The sequence below is a fragment of the Aspergillus welwitschiae genome, assembly GCF_003344945.1.
Source record: "Aspergillus welwitschiae strain CBS 139.54b unplaced genomic scaffold BDQ94scaffold_37, whole genome shotgun sequence".
In the NCBI taxonomy this organism is placed as follows: domain Eukaryota; kingdom Fungi; phylum Ascomycota; class Eurotiomycetes; order Eurotiales; family Aspergillaceae; genus Aspergillus; species Aspergillus welwitschiae.
The window spans coordinates 45,543-70,823 of record NW_020798731.1 but is presented as its reverse complement, the minus strand read 5'-3'; the positions used below and the strand labels follow the sequence as shown (position 1 = coordinate 70,823).

Below are 25,281 nucleotides of genomic sequence, written 5' to 3'. Positions count from 1 at the left end.
CATGATGTTATCCAGGTTGGAGACAGACGGAAGAGATGGGCAACGCTAGTTGCGGGAGAATCTCGCAAGGCCCTTAAAGTTTTCCCTAGAAATTTGGACAATGATGAGTAATTCTTCACGATCAAAGCCGATCATTCCAGTAGATGAACCCCAAGACGTCGTCGTGCGTGCATACACGCAAGGAAACTTGATATACAATTGACGTGATACAATGCCTTTCAGGAGCCTCATCAAAGTTGGAGACGACAGATGAGATTAGCACGCGTGACATTATTTTCCTGGCTAGAATGAAGGATTGCGATGAACATATATACCAGTCAGTCCCCTCCATCTTCAAGTCCTATCATACCCAAACACGTGGCTATAGCGAGTGGAATTCAACAATACCAGAGAATACTTCACCGACAATGACTAGCTCTGATCTATATCCTCTGGGAAGAGGACTAACGGATTCAGTTCGGTAAGCTCTCAATGCGACCTGTTAACATTACAATCTCTTGCTCATCCATGTCTATAGGTTGGATGCTCAGCACCTTCTATGGAAGCTCCATACTGGATACACACTTCACCCCAAGATTTCTATTACTACAGACATGAAGATAGCGGAGGTTGGCACTGGAAATGCGTAATATAGTTCATTAAATTTTCTTACTCGAGGGCATGGATCGATACTGTTCGGGTTTCTATAATATTCGAGTTTCGTTTCATGCCCGACCCAGCATACAAATATACACTAACAAAGTACAGGATTTGGCTCTTTGACCTCGCCCAGTCGATGCCACCTACCGTGCAACTGCATGGCTTCGATATCTCGGAGGAGCAATACCCTCCGAAGCATATGTGGCCACGGAATGTCAATCTAGCGCTGTTGGACGCATTCATGGATGTCCCTCCCGCACTTGTTGGCCAATACGATGTTGTACATATCCGGATGTGGGCGAGTAATATACGGGATGGCAACACCTGGCCGCTGATTTCACATTTGCAAAAGTTGCTAAGTGAGTATATTTTACCGACTAAGATCTATCTCAGTATTCATCTAACAGATACAAGAACCAGGAGGCTACATCCAGTGGGAGGAGGCAGATCTCATCCACCAATATGTGAAAGGGCGTAAGGCCCTTGCGTTTGCAGAACAGATACCATGTCTATTTTAGAAGGTCGGTCTGGACTTCAGGTAGGATCTCCTCTTTTTTTTTTTTTTTTTTTTTTTCAATTGTTTCGTGTTTTTCGATGTGAAAACAAGAAAGGCTCATTGATACTATTGCAGCTGGGTAACAAAACTCCCTCGCGATTTGAAAGAAGCACATCTGGATGTAATAGAATCCAAGACGGAGTCATTCCAGGAATCCCTTGTCCAGAAGTGTACAGACACATATCTCCTTGCTCTCGGTGAGATATTGCGCGGCACTAAGTTGACATGCGCGGAAGATATTGTACCTCTGGTGACCAAGCATGAGGCAGAACTACAGGAACTTTGCGCTGAACGCAAGGATACGGTATATAACTGGTCTCCTGTCAAAATTTTGGCGCGTAAGGCTGCCTAATGGTTGGCTTAGGCTATCTTCGCTGGGAATAAGTAGAGGTGGAGGGAGAATTCTTCGGGGTTTTACCTGTGAGGGTATAGCCGGGTTGCTTTGCTGCCAGCCCTGTCAGCTTACCCAGTGTCGCAGTAGGTACCTCGATAAGACTCACATGTGAGAATTCTAAATGCATTACAGCTATTACTACTTTGACTCTGTAGAGTTCTCTTCGTTGATGGTCAGTTGGAATGTCGATAAATGCGAAGTTATAGATACAACCCTAAAGGTAGCTGATCAGTTACCCCAGCCCTTCCTGGTAAGGAATTCCTTCAGAGGGTTACAACTTACAGCTCATCGAAATGAATTTGTCCACCAACAGCTCCCTCCGTTTGTGAGCTTTACAATTGATATGAATGACTTCTCCAGCAAAATAGGATCTCTACGCAATGTTGCAGAAAGCTCATATCCTCGATTTCTCCTATCATGTATCCACTTTAACCCCTGGTCTTACTAAAGATCATTGAGTTGTAGAGTCTAGTATCCTACCTTGGTGGTGTTAACTTTCTCTCCTCAGTGATGAAGCAAGTCCATACTCAGATAGAGTACGTCATAAAGAAGTACCGCGACTGTACTCGCTGATGACTTATGATCTATGGTAAGTCTGGCTAAGCAGGTAAGCCACACGCCTGGGCAGTACTCCAAGTAGTTACTTTGCAAACACCCTCATCTACCGCAAATGATATGGTACTCCCTTCCCATTGCTCTCTATTTTGTCTGCACACATGGAATCTACAATTGAGGAGGACAGCATAAAATACTCATGCAAGGGGAACCATCCACAATACACGTGATACTATCCTCGAAAGCTTAATTCCACTGAGGAAATGTATGTACAAGTACTCCGAAGGGCTTCGGTTCGTAGTAATGTTCCCGTTTCGTGTGCTTGTTTTGTTCACCGCATACAAGATCACCAATTAGGATAATGACTTTCAAAATTTGCAGACTAAGTCATGGGTCCAAGTATACGTAGGTGAGTCGATGAGAATGGTCTGTATCGCACAGGGAGAACACTGCTACGTCCCCCTCAAAAGTTGAACGACAATGAGGGAGGTCTCTCCGGAATATTATCAGGAATGATTAACGGCGATCCCCCAATTCCGTAATCCTTCACCAGGGTGAGACTGAAAGCACGAGCAATTTGATACTCGCCCGCGGCATTTGGATGCAGTCCATCGTAACCGGCGGGACATGAATCTGGCCCACAGTCGTAGTTCTCCTGCAGCTCGACCAGATGAATAGGCGAATCTGCAGTACTCCACGCTGGGATGGCATTCCGTAGCAGCGCATTATAGATATTAGTATTGAACGGAATATCCTCACGACCCGGGATTAAGCTGCGCTGGGGAACATTGGCGATAGCGAACTTGAGGTTTGGGTTGGCGGCGCGGGCATTGATAACCAGCGTACGGATACTGTCCAGGGTGCCCGATGCATCACTCTGGAACCAAGCCATGTCATTGAACCCCAGCATCAACAACATCAGGTCTGCTTGATGTGCGCTGAGGACATCGAAGATCAAGTCCTTGTCGATGGCAGCCGCGCGGCCCCACACGGCGAAATGGTGGCGATCAAAGTCCGGGGACACGTCCGGGGCGTACCCGCCGCTGGTCTTGGGCTGGCCCAGCGTGGTTTGGTGCTCCCCGTGGGCCTGCGGTTCGGACGGCGCGGTCCCCGTGTAGGGGCCCACCAGCTGGACGGCGATGTGTTGCGCCCGGAACCACTCCCAGATTCGATACCGCCACGTGTAGTCCCCTTCTTTGCCTTGGGACATGGAGTCACCTACGATCATCACTCGCAGGGTGCTGTCATCATGCATTGTGTCTTTTGAGGTGGAGGTTGAGTCAGTCTTGCTCGCGTCGTTCATAAAGGCCATCATTTGCAGGGTGTCTTGTTCCTCCTTTCCATCGCCCAGTTGTATCGGGTTCGTGACCGGTGTCAACGTCCCAGAGTCCTCGTTGGTCGATGCCCAGGGAAATGGAGGGTTATTTGCTAGTTGAGATAACTGACCGAATGCTCCAGGTTCGACAGCGACGGCAGAGTGGACAACTGGAGCAAGAGTGTATAAAGCGGCGAGATACACGGGAAGATAGCAGAACAATCCTCGACGTGCTGGTGATGGAAGCCACCAGGAACGGCTTCCCTGAGGGCCAGACATTTTGAACTGGCGGTTGCTGTGTAATCAGGATCGGCGCCTTCGGGCGCAGGTGATGCCCGGCCATTATATAACTACTGCTAAAACTAGGTACTAGGTTCATTTGGTAGGGATTCACAAGTCTGGGGCGTATTTAATGGGCAAATTAATCCTACGCTAAACCAAAGGGAAAAAAGGGTGATATCTGGCGATAGGTATCGTGGGCACCAAAGAGGGACGTGCTGGGATACGGTATTCTATCATATTCCCTCGAGGTAACATCGAGGCTGTCTAGTGTATCGCCTAGTTCAGGGTCTTGCCACGCTAAGGCCTGCTACGACGAGGGTTCGGATATCGTCCGCGTATCATAGCCAGAAAGCTCCTCCCAACTAACCAACTGGCATCATAATCGCTACAGAGACCACCGAACCAGTTCTTCCAACAGCAGCCTAGCAGCAAACTAATTGACAGTAGGGCAGCGGCTAAAACCGACGCACGCCTCATATGACCATACAGTCCCATCTTTTAATTTAAACCCCCCGGTCAATGGCAATAGGGTAGTGTCTCACAATCCAGCCAATCCACGTTTGGCAAAAGCTTGATATCTCAGGTCCGAGCGTCAATGACTCCGCCAAAGCGACATTTACCACCACCCGCCAAGAGTCACTAGTTCGACATCTCGAGAGCCATACTTAATCTCATCAAGTGCCTGCTGGGGTCTTTCCCCTAGCACGCTCTTCTTTCTCCGGCGGAGCATGGATGATGCCAGCCAGTTCTCCGGCCATGGCGTCGCTGAATCTTGAAAGCCTTCCGGTGGAGTTGGTCGAGGAAATTGTGGCTTGGCTTGAATTCCACGATCACTGTGCTCTGCGTCTGACTGGACGCTCCGTCTCTGTCAAGTCGTCTAATGCTGCATTTCGGAAGTATTTCCTTTCCAAGAAGTTGGAAATCGCGGAGGCTCCGCTCGAGCAGTTTGTTAGCGTTACCCAGCCAGGACGATTCGGTCTTTGGGTCCAGGATCTCACTTTGTTTGCATCTATTGCTCTTCATGCTGAAGTGCCCCCCGCTAGCCCCAAAGTATTTGAGTTACTGGCGCAAGCATTTCAGAACATACGTAATGACTCACCGCACAATGAGCCTTTATCGATTACTCTCAAGGTATTTGGGAACGGATATCTGAAGGCTGCCGCCGATACAGTGTTTCAAGTGACAATGTCAGCTCTGAGGCGCTCTGGGCTGCCGATTCGGGCATTTAATGCGTTTGCAGAAGGCTATTCTCACACTTATGGGGGGCGTTGTAGCTTTCCTTTCAGCGAGATCCCGGACGCTTTATTCGGCGGCAGCACGGCGGACTTAACCAGGCTGGCGACAGTATTCCAACCATGCAGGAAGATAGGCTTAAGCTTGGCGCACTACATACATAACCTAGATTACATTAGGCCCCGGGAATCTCCTTTAAGGCCAGATAACTTGTTCGAGTTACCGCCGAGCTACGAAGAAGCCCGGGAGAACACCCGATCACTCCCACATCTTCTGAACCTTTGTCCTACTCTTGAGGAATTGCACCTGGTGTGGGAGTATGATGACTTCGAGGAGACGGCAGGAGTGAGGGAGGAGTTATACTTCTTCGAACGAGTAGTAGCATCTTGCCAATTCCAGGGCTTGAAGAAGTGTACCTTGTCCGATATTCGAATGTCCGAGGCTACGCTCATGACTTTTTTCCGTCAGCTTACTCGGCTGGTGCATTTGGACTTGACGTTCATATATCTCGACGGTAACTTTGACGGTCTATTCAGACTTCTGTCTACGGCGATGCCAGAGCTGAATTACTTGCATCTCCGGTCGCTATACTCCTCCTCTGGAACCGTTCGCTTTCTTCATGAACCGCGAAACAATATTGTGAGGTCCCCATCGTGTCGGCCATCGCGATCACAAATCCTAATCCGGAGGGGTGCAGACGCTAGGAGACCAGTCATAACCAGAACTAGTAGTTGAAGAAAAGGTCGTGATCACGTTAAATGAGATGTGCTCCCCCGCGTATTTCTCGGATTTCGAAATTGGCGCTCCTGATATTACGGAGGTTGCCGGAACCCTCCACCAAACCCTCAATCTCAAAAGAATAGTGAGCTTTGTCGTCATATCCGCTAATTCTCCACGACTTTCACAATCAATCAATCAATCAATCTACAGTCTCTTGTTTCATGCCATACTACATCTCTCCAAATGCTTGCTTTTTCTTTCGATAAACCTTTCTATCATCCAGGCAACCGGATATGAGCGATGGGCCAATCTACGGTTGAGGAATATAGAAGGAAGCGGTACTCAGCAGAAGTTCTGAGCTGCTGCACGGAGCTAGGGTCCGATCAAGAACAATTCTGGAACGACATTCAAACCACTCAAAATAAACTGAAAATTGCACAGCCTATGCCGACAGCCCGCTCTAGTTGAATACGAACTGCCTGAATGGCGAAAAGATAGCCATTCATGTCGAATGGGAAGGGCTTTTACCCGGAAAGAAGCGACTAGCAGTGTACCGCTTCGGCCAAAACAAGAGACGTGAAAACACGGAAACTATTTCCCTTGCACATGTGTGGTGCTGGATAACGACACATTTCATAATCTGAAAAGCAATTAGTGCCATTCTGGCCTCAACGCTATTTCGTGATACACCGTAAGTGCCGAACTGGTTACTGCATTGGGTTAGGCTCGACATCACCTCACACCCGCCGAAATATCAATAAAGAATCGCTACAACGAAGATACTCGTCATAACGGAGATCAATATTCCTCAATGCCGATCTACACCACATTCGTTAATAAACAAGCTTCTTGGAGCCAGGCACCAATATCCCTAAGCTCAATTTGACACCTATGTACGGCTATCTGAGTGGAGTCTATGCTCTGTCCTCAGTGGAACCGATCTGGCCTTGATGCCAAATCGCGGCTGAAGCGAGGCTGAAGGCGGGATGCTCTGCTTCTAGTCTCCTTTGCGTAACAAGCTCCGATCCCGACAACTCAGCATGGGCCTTATAAAGAGGGGATAATCTGAAAGGTTAAGTCCACCTTCCGAGCCACATACCCCTTTCAGGTGACCATGGTTTACAGAGGAAAGCCCAGTCCAGGTTGTGCTTTATGCCGGAAACGGCGCCTAAAAGTACGTCGATGCACCTTCACGCCTAGATGATAGGCTGTTGACCCTGTAGTAGTGCGACCAGGAGAGACCTGCATGCTCCCAATGTCTGCGGATAGGTCAAGAATGCCCCGGATACCAAGACCCCCAAGCCCTTCGCGTCTACGATCAGACGGCCGCTGTAACCACCAAGGCCTTGGCCCGGGCTGCCAGTACCCGCAAGGCGGCTCGATCCCCCACTGCAGAGAAGTCGAAGACACCGCCGTTGATTGCAGGGCCCACCAACATTCAAGAGCAAGCCATGTCTCACATCTTCAAGTATTATGTCGGCACTAGTCAGAACCCCGGCATCCTCTGCTACTTGCCGGATTTGCTGCGCACGGGCCCCTCGGATGCACTTCAAGCCACCATGAAAGCCATAGGGCTGGCATGCATGTCGAGGGTCTACCACTTGCCTGAGCTGGCGCGATCGGCTGCGGAGGAGTACAGCAAGGCCTTGCGGGCCACCAATGCGAGTCTCCAGGATGCAGTATCAGCTACTTCTGACTGCACTTTGGGGGCCGTGGTCACGCTGAGTATGTACGAGGTAATGCGTCTGATTTAGATGTGAGATTAAGGTTGGGTTGTTAATTCCTGGAAAAACAGATTATTTCGGGCCAATCACAGATGATGGCCGCTTGGCTAAATCACGCCCGAGGAGCGTTGAAGCTTCTTGAGTTACGAGGAAGGAAGCAATTCGAATCAGCAGCTGGGCGGCGCCTCTTTAGCAGCACACGCCTACAGATTGTTAGCTATTCCCCAATTGTATCATAGGCGCTAATACTGGGGTGCTAACATGTCGTTATCAGGCTATGATCAACATATTCTTCAGGACGAGCTGTCATCGCTCGCCAACGATAGCTGCATTATCAAAATATGCAAAATCCGTTGGTGATGCTGATGCTCAGACAGTCGAAGACTTTTATGACATTTTAGTCACATTCAACGATCACTCCATAAAAGTAAAGGAGACCTATAACAACACTGGCTTCCGCGGAAACATCGCACCGTTAATCAAGGAAGCCCTCGACCTTGACGCCGACTTAGTCTCATGGGCGACTTCCCTAAGCCCAACCTGGCAGTATTCAACGACCAGCACCCCACTGCCATTCTCACACTTCCGTAGCCACGACACGAAATATCACGTATATCCGAGCATCGACAACGCAGTGTACTGGAACCACTATCGCCAAGCGCGGATCATTCTCCACGAGATGGTCCAAGCAATGTGTCTCCATCAAGCAACTCCTGATTCACCGCAGATCATGCACCAGTCCATCTCTATCAATAAACAATTGGCAGAGGATATCTGCGCTAGTGTCCCTTATTTCTTCACCTCAGGCGAAGCTGCCCTTGGGGCCGTCGCGCGATTGCCATGGCCTTTGTACCTTGCCTCTGATTGTGCGGGTGTTTCGCCTCAGACGAAGGACTGGATTATGCAGATACTCGATCTTATTGCAACGTCTACAGGCGTGCAGCAGGCGCGTATCTTGTCGCAATTTGTCAAAACGGGCAATCACAGCTATTTGTTGATTCCTGGGAAGCCGAAAAGAGTCGTTGGTATATAGGTGGGGAGCGGGTCTCCATAGGTTGTTGGTCTTGCATATGATTCAATCTTTAGTACTGCTTAGTTGCAACCTTCACAAGCAGCTCGTAGATATGATTGATCTTTTATTGCTCTAACAATCAGAATATTCCTGGTACCGTATTGACTTGTTCATGTCCCCTAAGTATCAACTGACATGCCTCTCACCTCCCCCACACCTATCTCTCCCTTTTCTTTCTCTTTCTTCATTAAGTATAACACTGATCTATTTCGACAAGCCATATCCAAGGGATATATTCACACCAAATAGCTTTTCTGATACTTCATCTCCTTAACAATTACTCCTACTACTACTAGTATATACTAACAACCCAAATTATATATTTACAACTTCCCCCATCTCTGTGTGATATTGCACTCACTACTAACAGCTTACTGCTTATGTGAGCCAAGTAATGGAAGACAGGGCACACGGCCGCGCCCACGAGGCACCTGGTCAAAGGCCCCCCTCGAAGAAGACTGTCGGACTCCCCATCTTGTGACTTCCGGTTTCCTTGCATCTGTAGAAAGTAACTAGCAGTAGCATCATACAAGAACTATTAAATTGACGTTGTTACAGGTAATTAAGAATACCCTGCTAGCTTGCTCCCCTTTTGCAAGAATGTGATGATCTATTACTTATTATTTTATTTTATCTTTACTTCAATCTAACCATCCTTTGGTTTCCCGGAGGCAGTTGATATATTTCTGTTGAGACATTTGTCTTCCCGCTTACTACTCCGACTACTAGCCAGCAATATATCGTTTTGGCGTACTTGGCAGAACTGCTGCTTTAACATACTAGCATCTTGTTTCCATCCTCCCGGACTGTCCGCAGAATCTCTTTCATCTGATCATACAAGCCTATATTGTCCACCGTCCATGCAATTCCATTGGGGAAGACCGCCTTACGCAAAGCGTTGACGCATGGAATAAGGGCCTTGTAGTACTGTGTGAAGTACTCATCTGCCATCCGCAGAAAATTCGCTTCTTTAAGTACGAAGCCTTGTTTCAGAAAAGCCAAATCAGATGTATCGGCAAATCTCCATTTGTCAAACCTGGCAACAACTCTTCCTTTCCCCGGGCCTTCATAGTGGATGCATATCCAGAAGATTACCCAGAAGAATGATTCAAGGTCATGCATGAAAGAATGCTTCTCACCTAGAAGTGAGCCGATTGCCATGAATGCCCTCGTACCGGTCTTAGAATTTGCACCCGAGGCGTCATCTCTTTCCTCTCGGATGGCCAGATCAAGATCAATCAAGAAAGCCGGCCAGGACGGGTTATTCACGTCTTCGTTGACCATGAGTTTACTGGCTGAGATGTCTCGGTGAAGGATCCCTACCTCGTGCAAAGACTGATGCCCTGCAATGCATCCCTCTAACGCGGCGAGCAGGCTTTCATGAGTGCTTGCCTTGTAAATCGGTTCACCATAATCGCGCAAGACGATACGGCGGTGGGCCCGATTCGGTAGTTTATGTGGACTGCCGGGTGCCTTTGACGATCGTACTCGCTTGCTAGGCGGTATGGAGGCATCTGTTTGGCTAGGAGTTCGCTTTACGCCTGGTCTACCGGTGGACCGACTCTCTCGCGAGGTATCAGCTACGCTGGTGTCGGCCGAAGGTGGTGCCAGTCGCTCTAGACAAAAATTGCTCGCAGTCCTGATATCCAACCCGCCCCGAACGTTATCCTGAATGTCGTCAGTCTTCCCGCGAACGCAAGCAGTGTTGTGGTAATAGTGCCGTGCAACGTTGATCACCCCCGGTATTGGTAGCCTCTTGAAGTAGATCACCCTCGTCGTCCCGCTCCGTATATTGCCAGGAGTCCTTGACAACGAGTGGAACCCCAGGTTCGTTTTCACAGTACGCTTCCCAGCATGTTGTTGCTCGACCTGCGATACAGGGTTCCCGTTTCATCAATCTTTTGAGGACGAGAAGCTGGACTTGGCCACCCTGTTCTATCTCGATGCAACGCCGACCATCTTCTTTCATGATGATCGTAGGGTCAAACCCGTATTGCTCATCACTCATCCATAGAAAGCCGAGAATGATGAACACAAATTGGAGACCGTCCTTATTAATGTCGAACTGTTCCGATGCGACTCCCCCAAGACGATCAAAGGCCCATATCCTCATGAAGGACCCACATAGGGTAAATCCAAGAACAAAGCGGCGGGTATCTTGAGCCAGAAGGACTTCTCTAGCATACCTCCCCAAATCAAGCCATGCCTTTGAAGCGGTATCGGCTGCTGGATTCCTCTTCAGCTCTCCAGGCACGAGGATGTCTGACCATTGACACCTGGTGTCCTTTCCTGCATTGATGTCACTAACGAAGCCAATGTCCAGCTTACGCTCTGCTGTAGAGCCTTGAACAGGCTTGTTAGGCTGAGCTACTGGCCTTCGTAGCTGTGCTGACTCTGGACGATAATCTTTGGAAAGTTCAGCAAGTTTTTCAGTTATATCTGCAAAGCAAGTCAATACATCTTCTTGCTTTGCAACTTTTGGCCAGTATTTCCACCCATCAGCAGTAAAAAGCGCATCTTTGCCTTCGGTGCATATTGTAAATACGGCATGGGATGCTGCTTGGAGACCACTGACGCCTCCAAAGAATGTTGAGTGAAAGTGCGGGAGTCCCACATACAGAGCTCCAAGCTCAGCCTTGAGGACACGATCAATATCTTGGCGGAATTCGGAGGAGTTTGCGAGGCTACTCGTATTGTAGCTCCATGGGGTTTGTTGGCTGGGGGAGGCAATTTCTCGTCGAGGAGTGGTGTATCCAGGGACTGCGCCATGAAGACATTCCCATACATCGCTATCTGGCGTACAAGCGATAGCTGAAGTCAGAAGAGGCCTTAAGCGGGAGGGGTCAATTGTTTCAGACAGAACTGCAGACTTCAATTTGTGGATATCGTTCAGGGCAGTGGCACGGCTATATCTCGTCGTTAAATCGCATATCGCAGAATGTTCTAGGACCAACAAGAATTGAAGTGTGAGGCTTTGGATATCTGCACACAAATTTAGAAATTGGGAATCCCTCAGAAATATCATGCATCTTTTTACCTTTCCACGGAAGATTATTGAGCGCGTCTGTCGTACAGGAGAGGCCTGTTTCTTCGCAGATCGAATGGAACCGTGCGACAAAGTAGTCCTTATTCATAGCATCCTGAAAGATACTTTCTTCTCCTCGTTTGACACGGTCACCGGCGGCCATGTTAAGACAGGTCTTCATGGCAGGCCTTTTCCCCAAAAGGGGGGGTCCCGCCAGCTGCGGGAGCTGGTAAGTAGCTTCTTGATGATGGTGAAGACTGCCTCCTTCGTTGCGCTCCGTGTATTGCCAGCAGGAATCTTTAACAACGAACGGAATCCCCGTGTCCTCTTCACGATACGCTTTCCAACGGGTTGTTGCTTGGCCCGCGATACGTAGAATGTTATAATAATATTTGTTGAGACATACCTCTCCGTCTGCTCTTCGGTTCTTCTCGAGCCACAAGATAATGAAGAAGAAAGGAAGAGAGGGGAGAGAGTAGGCGTGCGTCTTAAGAATTTTATAGGTGTCTGGCTACTGTGAATGTGTCTCAAGATTCACATACTATGAAGGGACATTCACGGTCGCCTGGCTCTTCATCTTCCTCCTCTTGTTTATGCAGTTAATGGGGCATATAAGTGCAGTGCAGTGCAGTGCCATGCAATGCGTGCAAGGATTTGGAATACTAGATATCATCTCGAGTTGTGAGTACAATATCACATAAAGACAGATTGGTTGCATACGGTTACAGTTGTCTGTCTATATTCGAATAAAAATTTCTTCATGGAAATGGAAAAGCCATTTAGAGTGAATACATCATTGATTTGAGAAAGCAATTTGAGTATTGACTAAGTACTCTAGTTCAAATGGTTAGAAGACAGGACATGACCAGATTCTAGAGATCTGCCTTTGTCACAAGAAAAGTCCAAATGCAGCGCAGTTGTTGCCAAGTGTAGGCCAAAGCGATATATCGCTGGCTACTCGGAGCGAACGGGGCGATGAACGTCTCATGAAAAGAATATATCGAAGCGAACTACTATAACTTTCGGTCTCCCAGAATTCCACATGAGACAATCAAATCAATTGAAACTACAGTCATCTAAGATGATTCAAGTGTGAAGGGAAAATCATGATCCAAATAGCCCTTGATTGTTTGTCTGCTTTTGACCACCCCTCTGCGACTATCTGTCACTACTTTTAGTACTTGATATAATGTCTTTTACAGTAGAGCGAGAAACACTTGCATGGTGCCAAACTAGGCGACTTTCATGTCTATGATAACTAACTACTATGTACTTTTCCTTTGCAATCATCACTCATGACTCGTCGTCATCAGTCATTAACTTATTTGCCTCGACTCATCACCACACCTACTGTTCCCTGTACGACCTTCACGCCTGGGATCTCGGCTTCCCAAAGCCCCGTTTCTCCTCCCGAGCCAACTTCATGCCACCACTTCAACAGATCGTTGCTCTCTTTTGGCTTCACATCGGGAGACGCAGTTCCCACAGTGACATGGGGTATTTCGTTTGCGCACGGCCATTCTGCTAAGTTCTGATCATCTGGGGGGAATATCCGTGCTACAAATGCCATGAGACGGTTGTCCCATATGAGACGCTCAAGACGTACGCGAGCCGGAGCCAACGTCGGGGTGATAGTGGGATCAGACTCGGGCTTGCTCTTCATTTTCTCGACGTACTGGCGGACGTATTCGTCCCAGATACCGGGGTGTTCCTTTTTCGAGGCGCGGTGGATCAACGTCACATGGAAGGCGGGCTGCACGCGTCTGCTGTTGATGAGCTGTCTGTAGAGACGTGCTTTTTCGGGGGATGTAGACGGAGGGAACAAAGATTCGAGGATACTTTTCACCTCTGCAGCGGGTAGGGAGATGTTGAAATACTCGATCTTCTTGGCCAGGTCTTCGGGGGTGGGACCGGCTGTGGGTGCAGGGCTGCCGGGATTCTGATTCTGGTTCTTGTTCTTGTTCTTCGGTTTCTGGGATCCGTATTGATGGCTCCAATCCAGCTGCACTTGGTATTCGTTCATCGACCAGTCGATGGCGTCATCCAGTTGCTCTGCTGTCGGAACTTCTTTCACGAGCTTGGGATAGAATGAATGTAACGCTTTCACCACTGTCTCCAGATTCTCCCGGGAGGAAGCACCAACATCCAGGTCAATTACTTGGTCGAAGTAGCAGTCTGGCTCACGGTCGGTGTCAACAGCCTCGAACCGGTTCAGGAAACCTTCCATGATTCCGATGACCTCCTCCGGATTCTTGCTTCCCGCCCGGATGGTCTGGTGGTTGTCTCCACGGTCAAGGACTCGTCTCCGCGTTACCTCACGGATGCCAGGAAGTAATTGTCCTTTAGGTTCGTGGACGTACTGGAGTGCGACATAGCGAGCTTTGGAAATCACAACCGACACATCGTCTATAAGTTGCTGCCGTTCGCGTCGCATGTGGTTGTTCCGGTCTGCTATCACCACAGGATGTTGGGCAAGGAGGTTTGTAATGTCCAAGGAGAATTTCTTTGGCTTGTTCTTCTGTTTCGGAATGTTATCGTTCTGGACCTGTCCCCATCCAAACAATTTGCAAAGAGCCAAAGCCACTGTCGTCTTGCCGCAGCCCAGGGAAGCAACGGGGACAAGAATTACGTCGTGTGTCACATCGCCGGCTTCGTCAGACTCCATTTGGATGATCTCAGATCCGTTGAGGCCTCTCTCTTGCAAGAAACCCTCTCTCAAAGAGATGATGCCGTGGTTTTGCTGGTACTGTTGTGCGAGACCAGGGGTTTTAGCGAGCTGTCTTCGCGCGTAATGGAGATACTCCTCAGTGATCTTCTTGTGCTTCTTGATGTTAGGAACCTTTCCTGCAATGACTGCCTTCGTGCACTCCCGCCATTGCCTGTACATCAAGTAGGGCTCTTCGAACTTGTACTTGAAGAACCAATCCCGGTAGGGGGGACGTCCTCTATCGCCCATGTGGCATCGGACCACAAACCCCTCGGTCTCCCGGCCATCCCAGGTGCCTGTTTCGGCGCAATTGTCGAGGAATTTCTTGACCTGGTCGAGGTCTTCATACACGACAAAATTGGCCTTCTTAAATCCCCATGCATCCGCAAACTTGTGTACCTCCGAGCTAGGCTGCGTGGCAAATTGGGGCACGTTGAAGTTGAGTCCATGCAGATAGATGCCCGAAGCGCTTTCGTCGTAAGCAAGGACATGCTCCTCGAAGGTGTCGTCACAGAGCTCGCCTACTGCGGTGACATTGAGTCTGCGAAGCTCTCGTGCCAAGTCCTTTACATTTCTTCCAACAGAACTGACATGTCGCTCGACCCAGCGTTCACCAGCTTGAGCATGGCTGAGGTTTGTATCAGACCGAACACCCGTGGAATGCTTGCTGCAGACCAACAAGGTGCCATCCTCAAGACCAGAAATGAAAATGATACATCCGTTCTCCTTCACACTGAGCTCGTAGGGACCCCTAGTATTCATCTCGATGTTCCTCCACTTTGTGTCATTCACCTCGTCCACGTTAAAGAACTTGTCGTATCCGCGAACCGCAATCTCCTGGGTGCCATCCTTCCTCTGAGTGGTAAACAGCCCTCGCGCATAGGTCGGCAGATCGTCGCGTTTATAATCCCAGTCCATGAACTTCCACGAATGCACCTGGATTTTGTCTGCTTTTTCAACGTCGAAGGTAGATTTCTTGCACTTGAACCCCGACTTCTTCCCGTGAGCTGTGCCTTTCCTGCTGGCAGCCTCCAGGCTGGTGACCAGCTCGGCGACTTCCCGCTCGTCCTGCTGCACCATTGCGATCCGTCAAATCCGCGCGTATTGAATCCAAGCAATTACTGATATTCGTGCGTTGCACCGGAAAGAAGAGAAAAGGTCGGGATGCGGGAGGAGGTGGGGGGGGCAGAAGGCACGCGCGGTGTGTTGTCGACAAGGCCAGGGAGTAATTGCCCCTAGATTTTAACAAGGCAAGCTCTATCTTCCCAAGCAGAAGCTTGTCCCAAGCTAAGATACAGCCTTGCGCGACGAGAAATGACTGGGGAAAGTTGAGTCACCGTCAGCCTCGTTCGGGGTCCAAAAGTAGGAGTTTCTTATCGATGATGCGGGGCAGCGATCCTTTTGAAAAAAGCGCTTTTTTCCGCCCGCGCCACTTTCATCCGCCCATCTCGATTCACTGAACACATCCTGCCGTCACTTGCCCATTACCACTTCATCGGAGATTATTGTGTGACTCAAGGTATGGCGCTACTTGCCTAAGCCTCCATACATTATCAGGCCTGACTCATTTTCTCCCTCAGACTAGTGAAACCGTCGCTATGATTCAACCCAACCCTTACGTTCTGGCCGCCGACAACCCGGGCGCCGTCCTGACTCTGTTGCAGTCCAACCCCTCCATCGCCTCGAACCAGGACGAGCACGGATATTCATTACTCCATGCTGCGGCTTCATACGGACACATCGATCTGCTACGCGCCCTTGTCAAGGACTACAACGTGGACGTCAACCTGCTCGACGAGGACGGTGAAACCTGCCTGTTTGTGACGGAAAGCCTCGACATTGCGAAATGCCTTGTTGAGGAACTGGGCGTGGACTACAACAAGAGAAACGACGAGGGCCTCGCAGCCTATGAGACTATCGAGAGCGATGGCTCGTTCCCGCAAATCGCTGCTTACCTGCGGCAAGTCGCCGGTGTGCCAGAACCTGCCACTGACTCGGCTGGCGACGCACTAAACCCGGCCCCTCCGCTTCCCCCGAATATCCAGATGAACCTGGGCACGGTGTCGGAACAGGAGGCGAGTGCAGGAATGGATGAGGTCGACCCCGAGTTCAAGCGGCGCATCGATGAGCTTGCGGCGCGGGAGGATTTCCACAGCGAAGCTACGCAGAATCAGCTGCGCCAGTTGGTCATGGATGCTATTTCGGGGTCCGGCATTAACACTCAGGAGCGGGATGTGCGGCGCAGGACGGATTAAGGAGAATCATACAGCAGATTGCCAGTATTCTGCAGCCCTCTGGCAGTAGTGGATACCCATTTTCCTGCTTAGGGATGTCGGAGGTGTTCCGGAGAGGCCGTTTACGTCTCGCATCAATTCGCGCCTAGGGCCTTTGGACCTGCAGATTGAACAATCCCATCATACTGCTATGCCGCACCCTATGTGGTCTTGAGCATTGCAGGAGAGAGGGCCTTCTGACTGATAACCTGGTACATGGAGAAATGGTGCCTCAATCAGGCGGCACTCCATGAACAAAAGACCTACACATGCGCCCAACGCACGCGAACAGAGCATGACAGGCAGCTGAAAGCGGCAGCATACTACCTTATGTGACCAAGAATAATACCTTAATCCGTTTACAATCCCCACAGTCAAGTTTATAGTCATCTAGTTGTAGCCTCTTAAACACTTTATACCCATAACCCACCCACTCACGTGATGATCGGCCTTCCCCGCATTTCGGGCGTCACAGCAAGTGCTGCTCTTGGCTTCGACCAATCCCTCCAATTGCTGCCTGTCCTCAGTCTGTCTGTCCACCTATTCAGGTATTTTCCAGCTGTCAGCTTACCTCCTGAGCGTCCCTTCATTCGCCATGAACCCAGCACTTAACCCGGACACTCCTCCCCCGCCTCCTCCGAAACCCAGCAGCCACGAAGCCAGCCGAAGGGGCACTCCGTCGCATCCAGGAACACCACAACAGTACCAGGAAGGACAATATGCACAGGACCGCTTGAATATGCAGGGACAGAGATACTCTTCTTCCCCGGGAATGTTCAACCCCGCTGCCTCGCTGAATGCGCTGCCTAAGCCGCCGACGGTGGAGGAGGGCTGGCTGCCTGCTGGTGTAAAGGAGAAATCGTACGTTTAATTCATATTCCTTGCTGTTTGTCTGTTTAATTCGGTGTTGGGATACGGGCTAACTGGTACATGTTTATGTGGTTGCAGGACTGTCGACCTTCAGACTATCCTTCAAGATCCTAATCTCATCTCCGCACTCTCCAGTAACCATCCTTCGTATACGGCGCATCAGGAAAACCTACAGACACTTCTTAAATATAATAAGGACCTTGCGAACCGCTTGCTGGAACTGCAGACTCATGTCGGGGAACTACGCTCTTCTACAGAAACCCTTCTTCTGACTCATCAGTCGCTCGAGGTGTCCTGGCGGAAAAAGCAGTCTGAGATGGATGCTGCACTGGCGCCGTGGTCGCCTAAGGCTTTGTATCAGCGGCTTGCTGCTTCGATTGCTGAGCAGGAGGCGGTGTGTCAGGCAGTGGAGGAGAGCTTCCTGGAGGAGGAACATCATGGACGGGCCACTGAAAAGGAGGTCGGCGATTGGATTAGACGGGTCAGAGCGGAATCTGCCAAGTTGGCGGCTAGGAGAGAGGCCAAAGCTAGGTGGGATGAGGGGAGGGTTGGAGGGTGGAGGTGACATCTATGTTGACTTGGCAGCTTGATGGAGGTGATGGCTTCAATTTGAAGTCACGCCTCGGCTATGGCACCATCCTAGCCCATGATTTGCATATCTGCATACCACTGGACGCGGTGGAGAGGGAGAAAGGATGCAAAGGCTACTTAAGCCGACAATCTGGGGAATGTAATGTCAGGTTAACCGCAGTGCGGAGGGATACTGTTCTCATCGCTCATTCGCGCTCTGTCGACCACTTTCCAGATCAACGTTCTGTGTGCTGCTCTCTACGGCATCGCGTTTGTCGCTCATCGAGACCCAGCTGTCGGTAGAAACGTGGCTCGGGAGTCCAACGCCCATGAAGAACGCATGTTTGCGACTTCTAGCTCCCCACGACCAGCCCGCACCACGAATGATGGGAAGCTGATACAATCGGAAGCCAATATACGCGAAGACCATTCCCATGACCGATCCGAATATGATATCGAAACCATGATGACGATAGTCGAACCAACGCGATGCAGATATGAAGAAGGCCACAGCGATGGGCACTAGTGCAATGATGAGCATATAGACAGGAGGAGCGGCACCCTGGTTTCGAATCTTTCCACGGTCCTGTCTTCCCAGATCATGGCTGAGCGGCGAATAGGCCAGGAACGGGAACCCAATGGAGAATTTAGCACTTAGCCAGAGAGCGAGATACATCAATCCCGCGAACGAAACTAGATAGTCCCCATGTCAGAACCATCCCACCACTCTCATCTCCCTGGACATAGATAAACTCACTCGAAGAATGCCCACTCGGAAAACTAGCAAACCCATCCACCTTCAACATCTCATCCCCCTTATTCCGACATATCTCCCACGTCACCATCGTAGGCGCACCCGCAAGTCTCCTTCCCAACCCCGAAACCGCATACTCATTAATCGCAGATATATCCGGGTCACACCTGGCCAGCATATCCGGCCTCGGCTTCCCATATAGATCCTTTAGTCCCTCCGTAGCCATGAACGTTCCCGCAAGGGCGACTCCTAAGCCCATCCATCCTGCATTCCATTCCCAGAGCTTTACCATCAGTTTCCGTCTTAGTATTTCTTTTCGTGCGTTTCGACCACTAGTGCCGGCAATGGTGGTAGTATTCGGATTGATGAAGAGAAAGGAGACGAAGATGATAATCACAGCTGGAGCTACTATCGCTACCACGGCTAGCACGCCTGTTGAGACTGTATCTTTTTCCCTGTGGGGGAAGGAGATGCTTGGGTCGGTGAGGGAGAAAGGTCGGTGGTTGGGGGTGGTTTGGGAGAAGCCAAAGCCGATGAGAGCGACTCCGCTGGAGTATTATTAGTGAGTAGTGCCTAGTCTGTTGGGGTTTATCTGGAGTATGGAGGACATACATGATGAGAATCCAGTCGAGTATGTATGAGAGGATCAGGCGCTTGGAGAATTGTTGGTATGAGAGTCGATGATGATGGGCTGCGGGTGGAGGGGTATCCTCTGATTTAGAAGGTGTCATTGTCGCTTGGTAGTATAGTATTATATTTGATGTCTGTTGCGATTGGTATTGCTATATATAAGGGAGCTGGATGATTGGGTATGTGGGGTTGATATAGTAATTGCGGAGTGAGAAGCAATAGCTACTTGGGTGGTCCGGATAGTACCTCGTATGTAACTATATGTATGGCAGGTGACCCGACCAGATGAGAACAGCAAAGGCTACGAGGTAAGGCATTTCTGACCAAATCACCGGGATAGTGGTACGGCATTGTTCATTGAACTCTAATTTTACCACCGTTTTAAGGCGTGCTACCGCTGATCTACACTATATTTACGAGGGATGATGAACACGAAGTTCGTGGGGGGTTAGAGCGGGCATGTGAGTAATATTGTATTCATTGCAATTCATTTCCTCATTTAGAATTAATAGACATGTAAGCTGCGAGATTTCAATTTATTTCTGCTTGCCGTCCAAGTCGCCGAAGAATTCTCGGCCAAAATCGGCGCTGCTGTCGTTGAAGCGGAGCTTGCGATCAATGCCCCGGATCTTCTGTAGATCCTCGGCGTCTAGCTTGAAGTCGCCTTGGAGGTTGTCCTTGATGCGAGACGGAGTCTTCGACTTGGGAAGTACTGAGTGTCCTTCGTTGATACCCCAGGCTACAGATTGTTAGCTTCTTTCTTCGCGAAGACAGCTGATGGTGACATACCAAGTGCTACTTGGGCAGAGCTCTTGTTGTACTTCTTGCCAATCTCGACCAGCACGGGGTCATCGATCAACTTGCCAATTGTGCCCTCGCGAGAGTATAGCTCGTTCTGGTTTCCGAAGGGGGAGTAGTGGGTGACATGAATCCCTTTGGACTTGTGCCAGTCGGCGAAGCTACGCTGTTGTAGCCATGGGTGGCTTTCAAGCTGGTGGACTGCAGGAACGACGGAGGTCTCCTTGAGGAGATGTTCCATCTCTGCCTTAGAGAAGTTGGAGACGCCAATGGCTTTCACCTTTCCGGTTGAAAGGAGCTTCTCCATGGCTTTGTATGTCTACCAGAGATGGTAAGTTAGCGCATTGATCTGACGTAGCTGGTGTTGTGTACGGGGGTTGAAATACATACATCAACATAGTCAATGTCGTCCACAGCTGGCTTGCCACTCTCGTTCTTGGGGAACTTCTCGGTTCCTCTCTTAAAGGCCACGGGCCAATGCATCAAGAACAGATCGACATAATCCAAGTCGAGGTCGTTCAACGAGTCCTGAAGCGCCTGCGCTACGTCGTCGGGGTGGTGCTTGTTGTTCCAGAGCTTGGTGGTGATGAAAAGCTGGTCACGGGGCACTCCAGACTTCTTGATAGCTTTTCCTACGGCCTCTTCTGTTCCATAACTGCAGCATCATGTCAGCGTACCGACTTGATTCGATGAGTCGAGCATGCGAACTCACATTCTGGCAGTGTCAATGTGGCGATAGCCCGCCTTGATGGCTTCAAGCACAGCTTGCTCCTGTGCCTCTGCGTCCTGCCAGGTTCCAAAGCCAACGGCGGGGATTTGTGCACCAGTGTTGAGCTTGAATGTGGTCGACATTTTGTGTAGTATGCGTCAATTGGGATTGGCTGAGTCAATGGGTAGATACTCTGTGCTAGAACAACATCCGGCCGGGAAGAAGGCCCCTTATATGGCCATATTCCAGCTCATAATAGCATTACAAATTCCCGGTGAATGCACCATCATAAACAAGGATCGACGTCAAATTGACGCAGATAGAACTTTGGGTTTCTGTCGGGAGAGGGCCGATGACGTTTTGAAGCGGACCCACTAAAGCTCCAATCCAGACTGGCCCTCAACGGAGCTTCCAAAGTTAATGTAACAACGAGTCGCAGTCAGGGCACATTACTCGAACGTTTCTGGACGATTCGGAGCCCGACATACTTTGCGCCAAAGGCGTGCTCGGTGGGGATGGGGGTTTACCTCAAATTTGTGTTACCAAGCAGGGCACCTATCCTCGACTGTGGGTCTAGTCAAGATATCCTGTTGTTAAGTCGCTCTGTACGCAACAGATCCTGAGAGGCAAAGGCGCTGCACAAGTGCTAGATAGCTGCAGAAACATAGGGCGGCGGTCGCTTCGTATACTGCATGTCGTGCCATATGATTTTCCTCCGGGGCTCAAATACTATACCAAACATCCCATCTTTGTGAGCAACGATGGCTGAAACCCATTGGATGTGTTTACTTGTGGGACAGGCCCAGAAAAGGCATTACAAGGTGCCCATATCTTTCAACTAGAGCAAATCGACCATAATCGAATGATTGAGACGTGCGAATCAATTGCTAGGTCGACATGACGCCCGCTTCGGGGCATCATCCATAAGGCTAGAATAGGCATGACAGCGATCCATGAATGGTCCCAAGGCAACCACTGTGCCATATACAGCGCCATATTAAGTACCCTGTTGGCCGATTTTCCGCCAATTCTCCTCTCCCATTATCTCAATATTGATTTGAGCCTTCCCTGAGGTTCCCGGTCCGATCTGTCTTGCAGTATCTTATGCAGAGCCGTTGCCGTTTTCGCTTGTCGATCTCTCTGTGCCTCCACATTTGGTACGGTCCTCTGCACGCAGGTAGATCAAGACAGGTACGATGAATCGCGATCTAGACACTGTGAGTGAGTGTAGTTTGAAGCATGCATGCATATAACGCATCACATCATCTCGAAGCCTTCCCACGAGTCAGATGCAGATGAAAAGATATTGCACTGAGAAACATCAATAGCGCGGTATACTTTGTAAGTATGCCATCGACGGATTTGACTGATATCTGAATAATTACCATCTAGAGCAGGGCTCTCATCACCTCTGGGTAGACTTGAGGGTGTGCAGTGAGGAGGTTAAGCATCCACGGCAACATCTATGAAATGGTATGAGCCTTTGACTTGCTACTATCCCAGAACCTTGGTCCCAATGATTCGGAAGACCAGCTCAACTGTTTTCGTCTGGTACTAGTACTAGATAGTAGTAAGAAAAACACCTTGCCGAAGCCGAAGGGCCGGTTGAAGTGGTTAGGTAGTATAAGCAGTTTGGGATAGAAGCTGGATTTGGTACCCAGCTCATTAGTAAGTCTTAAAGTCTTGTACAATTTATACCAGTCTGGCAGTCTCAATTTCTAGCCTTTTCAGCAAAAATAAATCAGAACTAATCAAGTTATGCGCTAGAACAAGCGAGTTTTAAGGTAGGAAAGCGTAGAGTTGATGAGGAATTACCCCGCAGGATTGAGCAAGCCATTATCAAGCGACCTGGTGAGTCTCCAAGAATGATTAGTTTGGTGTCAATTCTGGCAACTCTTATAGCTTCAGAAGACTTGTAAATGCAGCATTTTCTAGACAGTAGGAATTGGTAACAGCAATAGTACTAGTTGGGTGGGTCCTCGACAGTGAAGTGTTTGTTTTCCGGTCAAACAACGCTCTTGGTGATACTCGCTAGCCGTGGTGTTAGCTGCCCACCTATAAAACCGCGGCGCAACCCACAATAATTTTTTTCTCAACTTGCCCAACCTTGCAACCGCATCTACAACATGCACTAGTCGACAACCCAACCTTCTCAAGTTGGTTTACTGGCATGCTCAATACAGTCAATGACAATTGATTGTATTTGAGCATGCCTTGTCAACATCTTGTTCTTCAGATGTAGTCTAATGGTGACAAACATCTTCGGACAACATGATATTTGATTCCATATGCTAAAAGGTATGCGAGCACAATCTTCTATATGCTCTCCCCCTCCTTGTATGATGACCCTATGACACGCTTTAAGGCATTCCTCAAACTTAATCACCATGTGGAATTCGTGTTTTAACTCAAGTTTCAGCCTTGTCTGACAACTACAAAATAACTTTATTGCATCACTCAGCCTGTTTGTGACCATTGCTAACTTGCTGGTGATAGGTAAATACCAACTATTCTATATCTATGCCCTTGTTGGCCGTCGATGAAGATACTTTGAACGAACGGGCGGACAGAACGTGTGCATTGACCCGCATCCATCAAAAGCAAAGCGTACAAACTTTGCGGGTGTTGGGGAAGTGTACACATTGTTGAGAACTCGTCACCTGAGCTTTCATCGATCGTTCTGCGATTACCAGAAATTTTCGATTCCAAGTCATACTAACAAGTTATGACAGGTACTTTCATCCTCAATCACCCTCTCCATATGCCCATATATCCAAAGTCAACATTACATGATGAATCTTGTTATTCACACTGTTTGATCCTGCACGCCATGTGTTTGGAAATGAACATGTTACGAAAAAATCTGATTTAATGAGGTTGGTCCCGACCATGTTCCTGATACCAATGCGCTCGTGCTGACCCGTTTCATAGCCTGACTTCGTTGACATTTCAATGCTTGTGTCACTCATGCCATGTCTTGCATGTGATGCTAACTCTGTCGAAAAGTAATAGGGAATATTCTGTGTAAAATTTCTGTGACGCTTCGAAAGTGTGAGTATTTCCTGTTGTGTTTCCTTACATTGTTGCATGATGAATTCTTAAATCGCTGTGTTCTTACCGAACCACCTTGACGAAACAACAAAGATTCACCTTGGAGAACTGAACTTCTCACCCATACATGTTTATGCATCAGTGTCTGTGTATACAGCTGCTAACATCGCATTGTGCAGGTCACGCCTATGAATAGCTACTATAATGATAATGATAATGATAATGTGTTCATTCTTCACAAATAATGCTCCCACTTTTCTGTAAAACATAGGTCGACATCTCTCGTAAAGCTTCGTATCATCGTCACCTTGGACCTCCATCTACTCAAAGAACAAGTTGTGCTTCTTGTGCCAGTCTTCCAAGCTGTCCTCTGGATAAACATCGTATACCTGCTTCTTCCCCTCAGGCCATCGCACCCACGCCGGCTTAGAGCTCTCCATAAGGCAGACCATCTCATCAGGGACCGGCAGTTCGGTATCAATGGCCGAAGCAAAAGGATGAATGAGCTCTGGCCAATGGTGATCCCACAGCCAAAGCATGGTGCTGCAATTGGAACAGAAATTCCGCTCCGACGCACAGATCTTCTCATCTGGTGTGCCTCTCGCCATGACAGCGGAATATTTCCTAAACCGGTCAGCCCGAACCGCCATCCTTCAACACCCATCGAATATTCAATAGCAGACAAAACACTACGAGGTTATAAGCAGACAAACATGACTTACTTGATCAAGTCCTTTCCCTTCTTGATCTTTAGGCTGTCGGCAATACCGCCCAGATTGACGCTGCCACTGTACCCGCCTACCTTTCGGCAGATGCTACAGGCGCATAGTTGATAGGGAACTGGAGTTGACGATTCGAGTGTGAACTCAACGCTGCCACACTGGCAGCTGCCTTCAAGTTTCCTGTATTCTTTGTTAGTATCAATTCGACTATATTGCTCGTGTCGAGTTTGCGTGTTGTATATGGGAGTCTATCGCTATGTTGGGGCATACATCGGCATATTTGTCAAGTGTTCAAGTATTCGAACGAATAGTAGAGTATAGTCAAGTGCGAAGCGTAACTTGTGTTACCAATAGTAGTCCAGCCTTGCTCAACAGGACAAAGGGATCGCGACTATCTATATACCAGGACCGTGCCCTTCCGGGCTCGGATGCAACAACGTCATTGGTATATAAGAGACATATCATGCAAACTCGGATTGTCTGGATCCATGAGGGGTTGGGCCAATGACTCTGCACATGCAAACTTGGATTCGCGGCTGCGCTCGGATAGCGCGCTGGATGCCATGCAGCTATTGTCGCCTACTCTATATCCATTGGTCTATCATTTCTACCTCCGCATGTTGTTGCTGTTGCATCGTCTTGCGGTTGAGTACCCCGCATTATGTTACTACAGCACAGACAG

The 25,281-nt window shown here is 49.1% G+C and overlaps 11 protein-coding genes across 11 annotated transcripts; 5 read left to right on the top strand and 6 right to left on the bottom strand.

Annotated features, from left to right (window-relative positions):
• Window positions 1-407: 407 nt before the first annotated feature.
• On the top strand, window positions 408-1,157 carry BDQ94DRAFT_173856 (class I SAM-dependent methyltransferase; the record flags this gene model as incomplete). The annotated part of the gene is made up of 4 exons (XM_026772231.1): window positions 408-460; window positions 518-625; window positions 748-998; window positions 1,054-1,157. 4 exons carry the CDS (start codon window positions 408-410, stop codon window positions 1,155-1,157), a joined length of 516 nt encoding a protein of 171 aa, XP_026622358.1.
• Window positions 1,158-2,340: 1,183 nt separating this feature from the next.
• On the bottom strand, window positions 2,341-3,749 carry BDQ94DRAFT_150552 (SGNH/GDSL hydrolase family protein). The gene has a single exon (XM_026767604.1). The coding sequence runs from the start codon at window positions 3,736-3,738 to the stop codon at window positions 2,608-2,610; it is 1,131 nt and encodes a 376-aa protein (XP_026622357.1). The 5' UTR covers window positions 3,739-3,749; the 3' UTR covers window positions 2,341-2,607.
• A 748-nt stretch (window positions 3,750-4,497) lies between these two features.
• Window positions 4,498-6,486, top strand: BDQ94DRAFT_182354 (uncharacterized protein; the record flags this gene model as incomplete). The annotated part of the gene is made up of 5 exons (XM_026774121.1): window positions 4,498-5,701; window positions 6,071-6,157; window positions 6,193-6,302; window positions 6,343-6,385; window positions 6,419-6,486. 5 exons carry the CDS (start codon window positions 4,498-4,500, stop codon window positions 6,484-6,486), a joined length of 1,512 nt encoding a protein of 503 aa, XP_026622356.1.
• A 322-nt stretch (window positions 6,487-6,808) lies between these two features.
• On the top strand, window positions 6,809-8,540 carry BDQ94DRAFT_182352 (Zn(II)2Cys6 transcription factor domain-containing protein; the record flags this gene model as incomplete). Its single annotated transcript, XM_026774120.1, has 4 exons — window positions 6,809-6,868; window positions 6,921-7,430; window positions 7,490-7,630; window positions 7,693-8,540. The coding sequence occupies 4 exons, from the start codon at window positions 6,809-6,811 to the stop codon at window positions 8,449-8,451; spliced, it is 1,470 nt and encodes a 489-aa protein (XP_026622355.1). The 3' UTR covers window positions 8,452-8,540.
• Window positions 8,541-9,131: 591 nt separating this feature from the next.
• Window positions 9,132-12,277, bottom strand: BDQ94DRAFT_182351 (uncharacterized protein; the record flags this gene model as incomplete). Its single annotated transcript, XM_026774119.1, has 7 exons — window positions 9,132-9,176; window positions 9,271-9,554; window positions 9,666-10,245; window positions 10,301-10,598; window positions 10,677-11,472; window positions 11,528-11,789; window positions 12,236-12,277. 7 exons carry the CDS (start codon window positions 12,275-12,277, stop codon window positions 9,132-9,134), a joined length of 2,307 nt encoding a protein of 768 aa, XP_026622354.1.
• Window positions 12,278-12,736: 459 nt separating this feature from the next.
• On the bottom strand, window positions 12,737-15,629 carry BDQ94DRAFT_150548 (tRNA ligase). Its single transcript, XM_026767603.1, has 2 exons — window positions 15,521-15,629; window positions 12,737-15,472 (listed from the first exon to the last, which is right to left on the bottom strand). Exon 2 carries the CDS (start codon window positions 15,300-15,302, stop codon window positions 12,837-12,839), a length of 2,466 nt encoding a protein of 821 aa, XP_026622353.1. The 5' UTR covers window positions 15,303-15,472; window positions 15,521-15,629; the 3' UTR covers window positions 12,737-12,836.
• Window positions 15,630-16,853, top strand: BDQ94DRAFT_150546 (ankyrin repeat protein). Its single transcript, XM_026767602.1, has one exon. It carries the CDS (start codon window positions 15,821-15,823, stop codon window positions 16,475-16,477), a length of 657 nt encoding a protein of 218 aa, XP_026622352.1. The 5' UTR covers window positions 15,630-15,820; the 3' UTR covers window positions 16,478-16,853.
• A 153-nt stretch (window positions 16,854-17,006) lies between these two features.
• Window positions 17,007-18,032, top strand: BDQ94DRAFT_84681 (vacuolar protein sorting family 37 protein). The gene is made up of 2 exons (XM_026776676.1): window positions 17,007-17,356; window positions 17,444-18,032. Exons 1-2 carry the CDS (start codon window positions 17,091-17,093, stop codon window positions 17,928-17,930), a joined length of 753 nt encoding a protein of 250 aa, XP_026622351.1. The 5' UTR covers window positions 17,007-17,090; the 3' UTR covers window positions 17,931-18,032.
• Window positions 18,033-18,134: 102 nt separating this feature from the next.
• Window positions 18,135-19,420, bottom strand: BDQ94DRAFT_173849 (phosphatase PAP2 family protein; the record flags this gene model as incomplete). Its single annotated transcript, XM_026772230.1, has 3 exons — window positions 18,135-18,628; window positions 18,693-19,237; window positions 19,302-19,420. 3 exons carry the CDS (start codon window positions 19,418-19,420, stop codon window positions 18,135-18,137), a joined length of 1,158 nt encoding a protein of 385 aa, XP_026622350.1.
• Window positions 19,421-19,791: 371 nt separating this feature from the next.
• Window positions 19,792-21,009, bottom strand: BDQ94DRAFT_84678 (aldo/keto reductase). The gene is made up of 4 exons (XM_026776675.1): window positions 20,830-21,009; window positions 20,508-20,772; window positions 20,109-20,436; window positions 19,792-20,058 (listed from the first exon to the last, which is right to left on the bottom strand). Exons 1-4 carry the CDS (start codon window positions 20,967-20,969, stop codon window positions 19,856-19,858), a joined length of 936 nt encoding a protein of 311 aa, XP_026622349.1. The 5' UTR covers window positions 20,970-21,009; the 3' UTR covers window positions 19,792-19,855.
• Window positions 21,010-24,056: 3,047 nt separating this feature from the next.
• BDQ94DRAFT_84535 (GFA family protein) lies at window positions 24,057-25,034 on the bottom strand. The gene is made up of 3 exons (XM_026776674.1): window positions 24,870-25,034; window positions 24,600-24,779; window positions 24,057-24,501 (listed from the first exon to the last, which is right to left on the bottom strand). Exons 1-3 carry the CDS (start codon window positions 24,875-24,877, stop codon window positions 24,198-24,200), a joined length of 492 nt encoding a protein of 163 aa, XP_026622348.1. The 5' UTR covers window positions 24,878-25,034; the 3' UTR covers window positions 24,057-24,197.
• Between the last annotated feature and the right edge of the window lie 247 nt (window positions 25,035-25,281).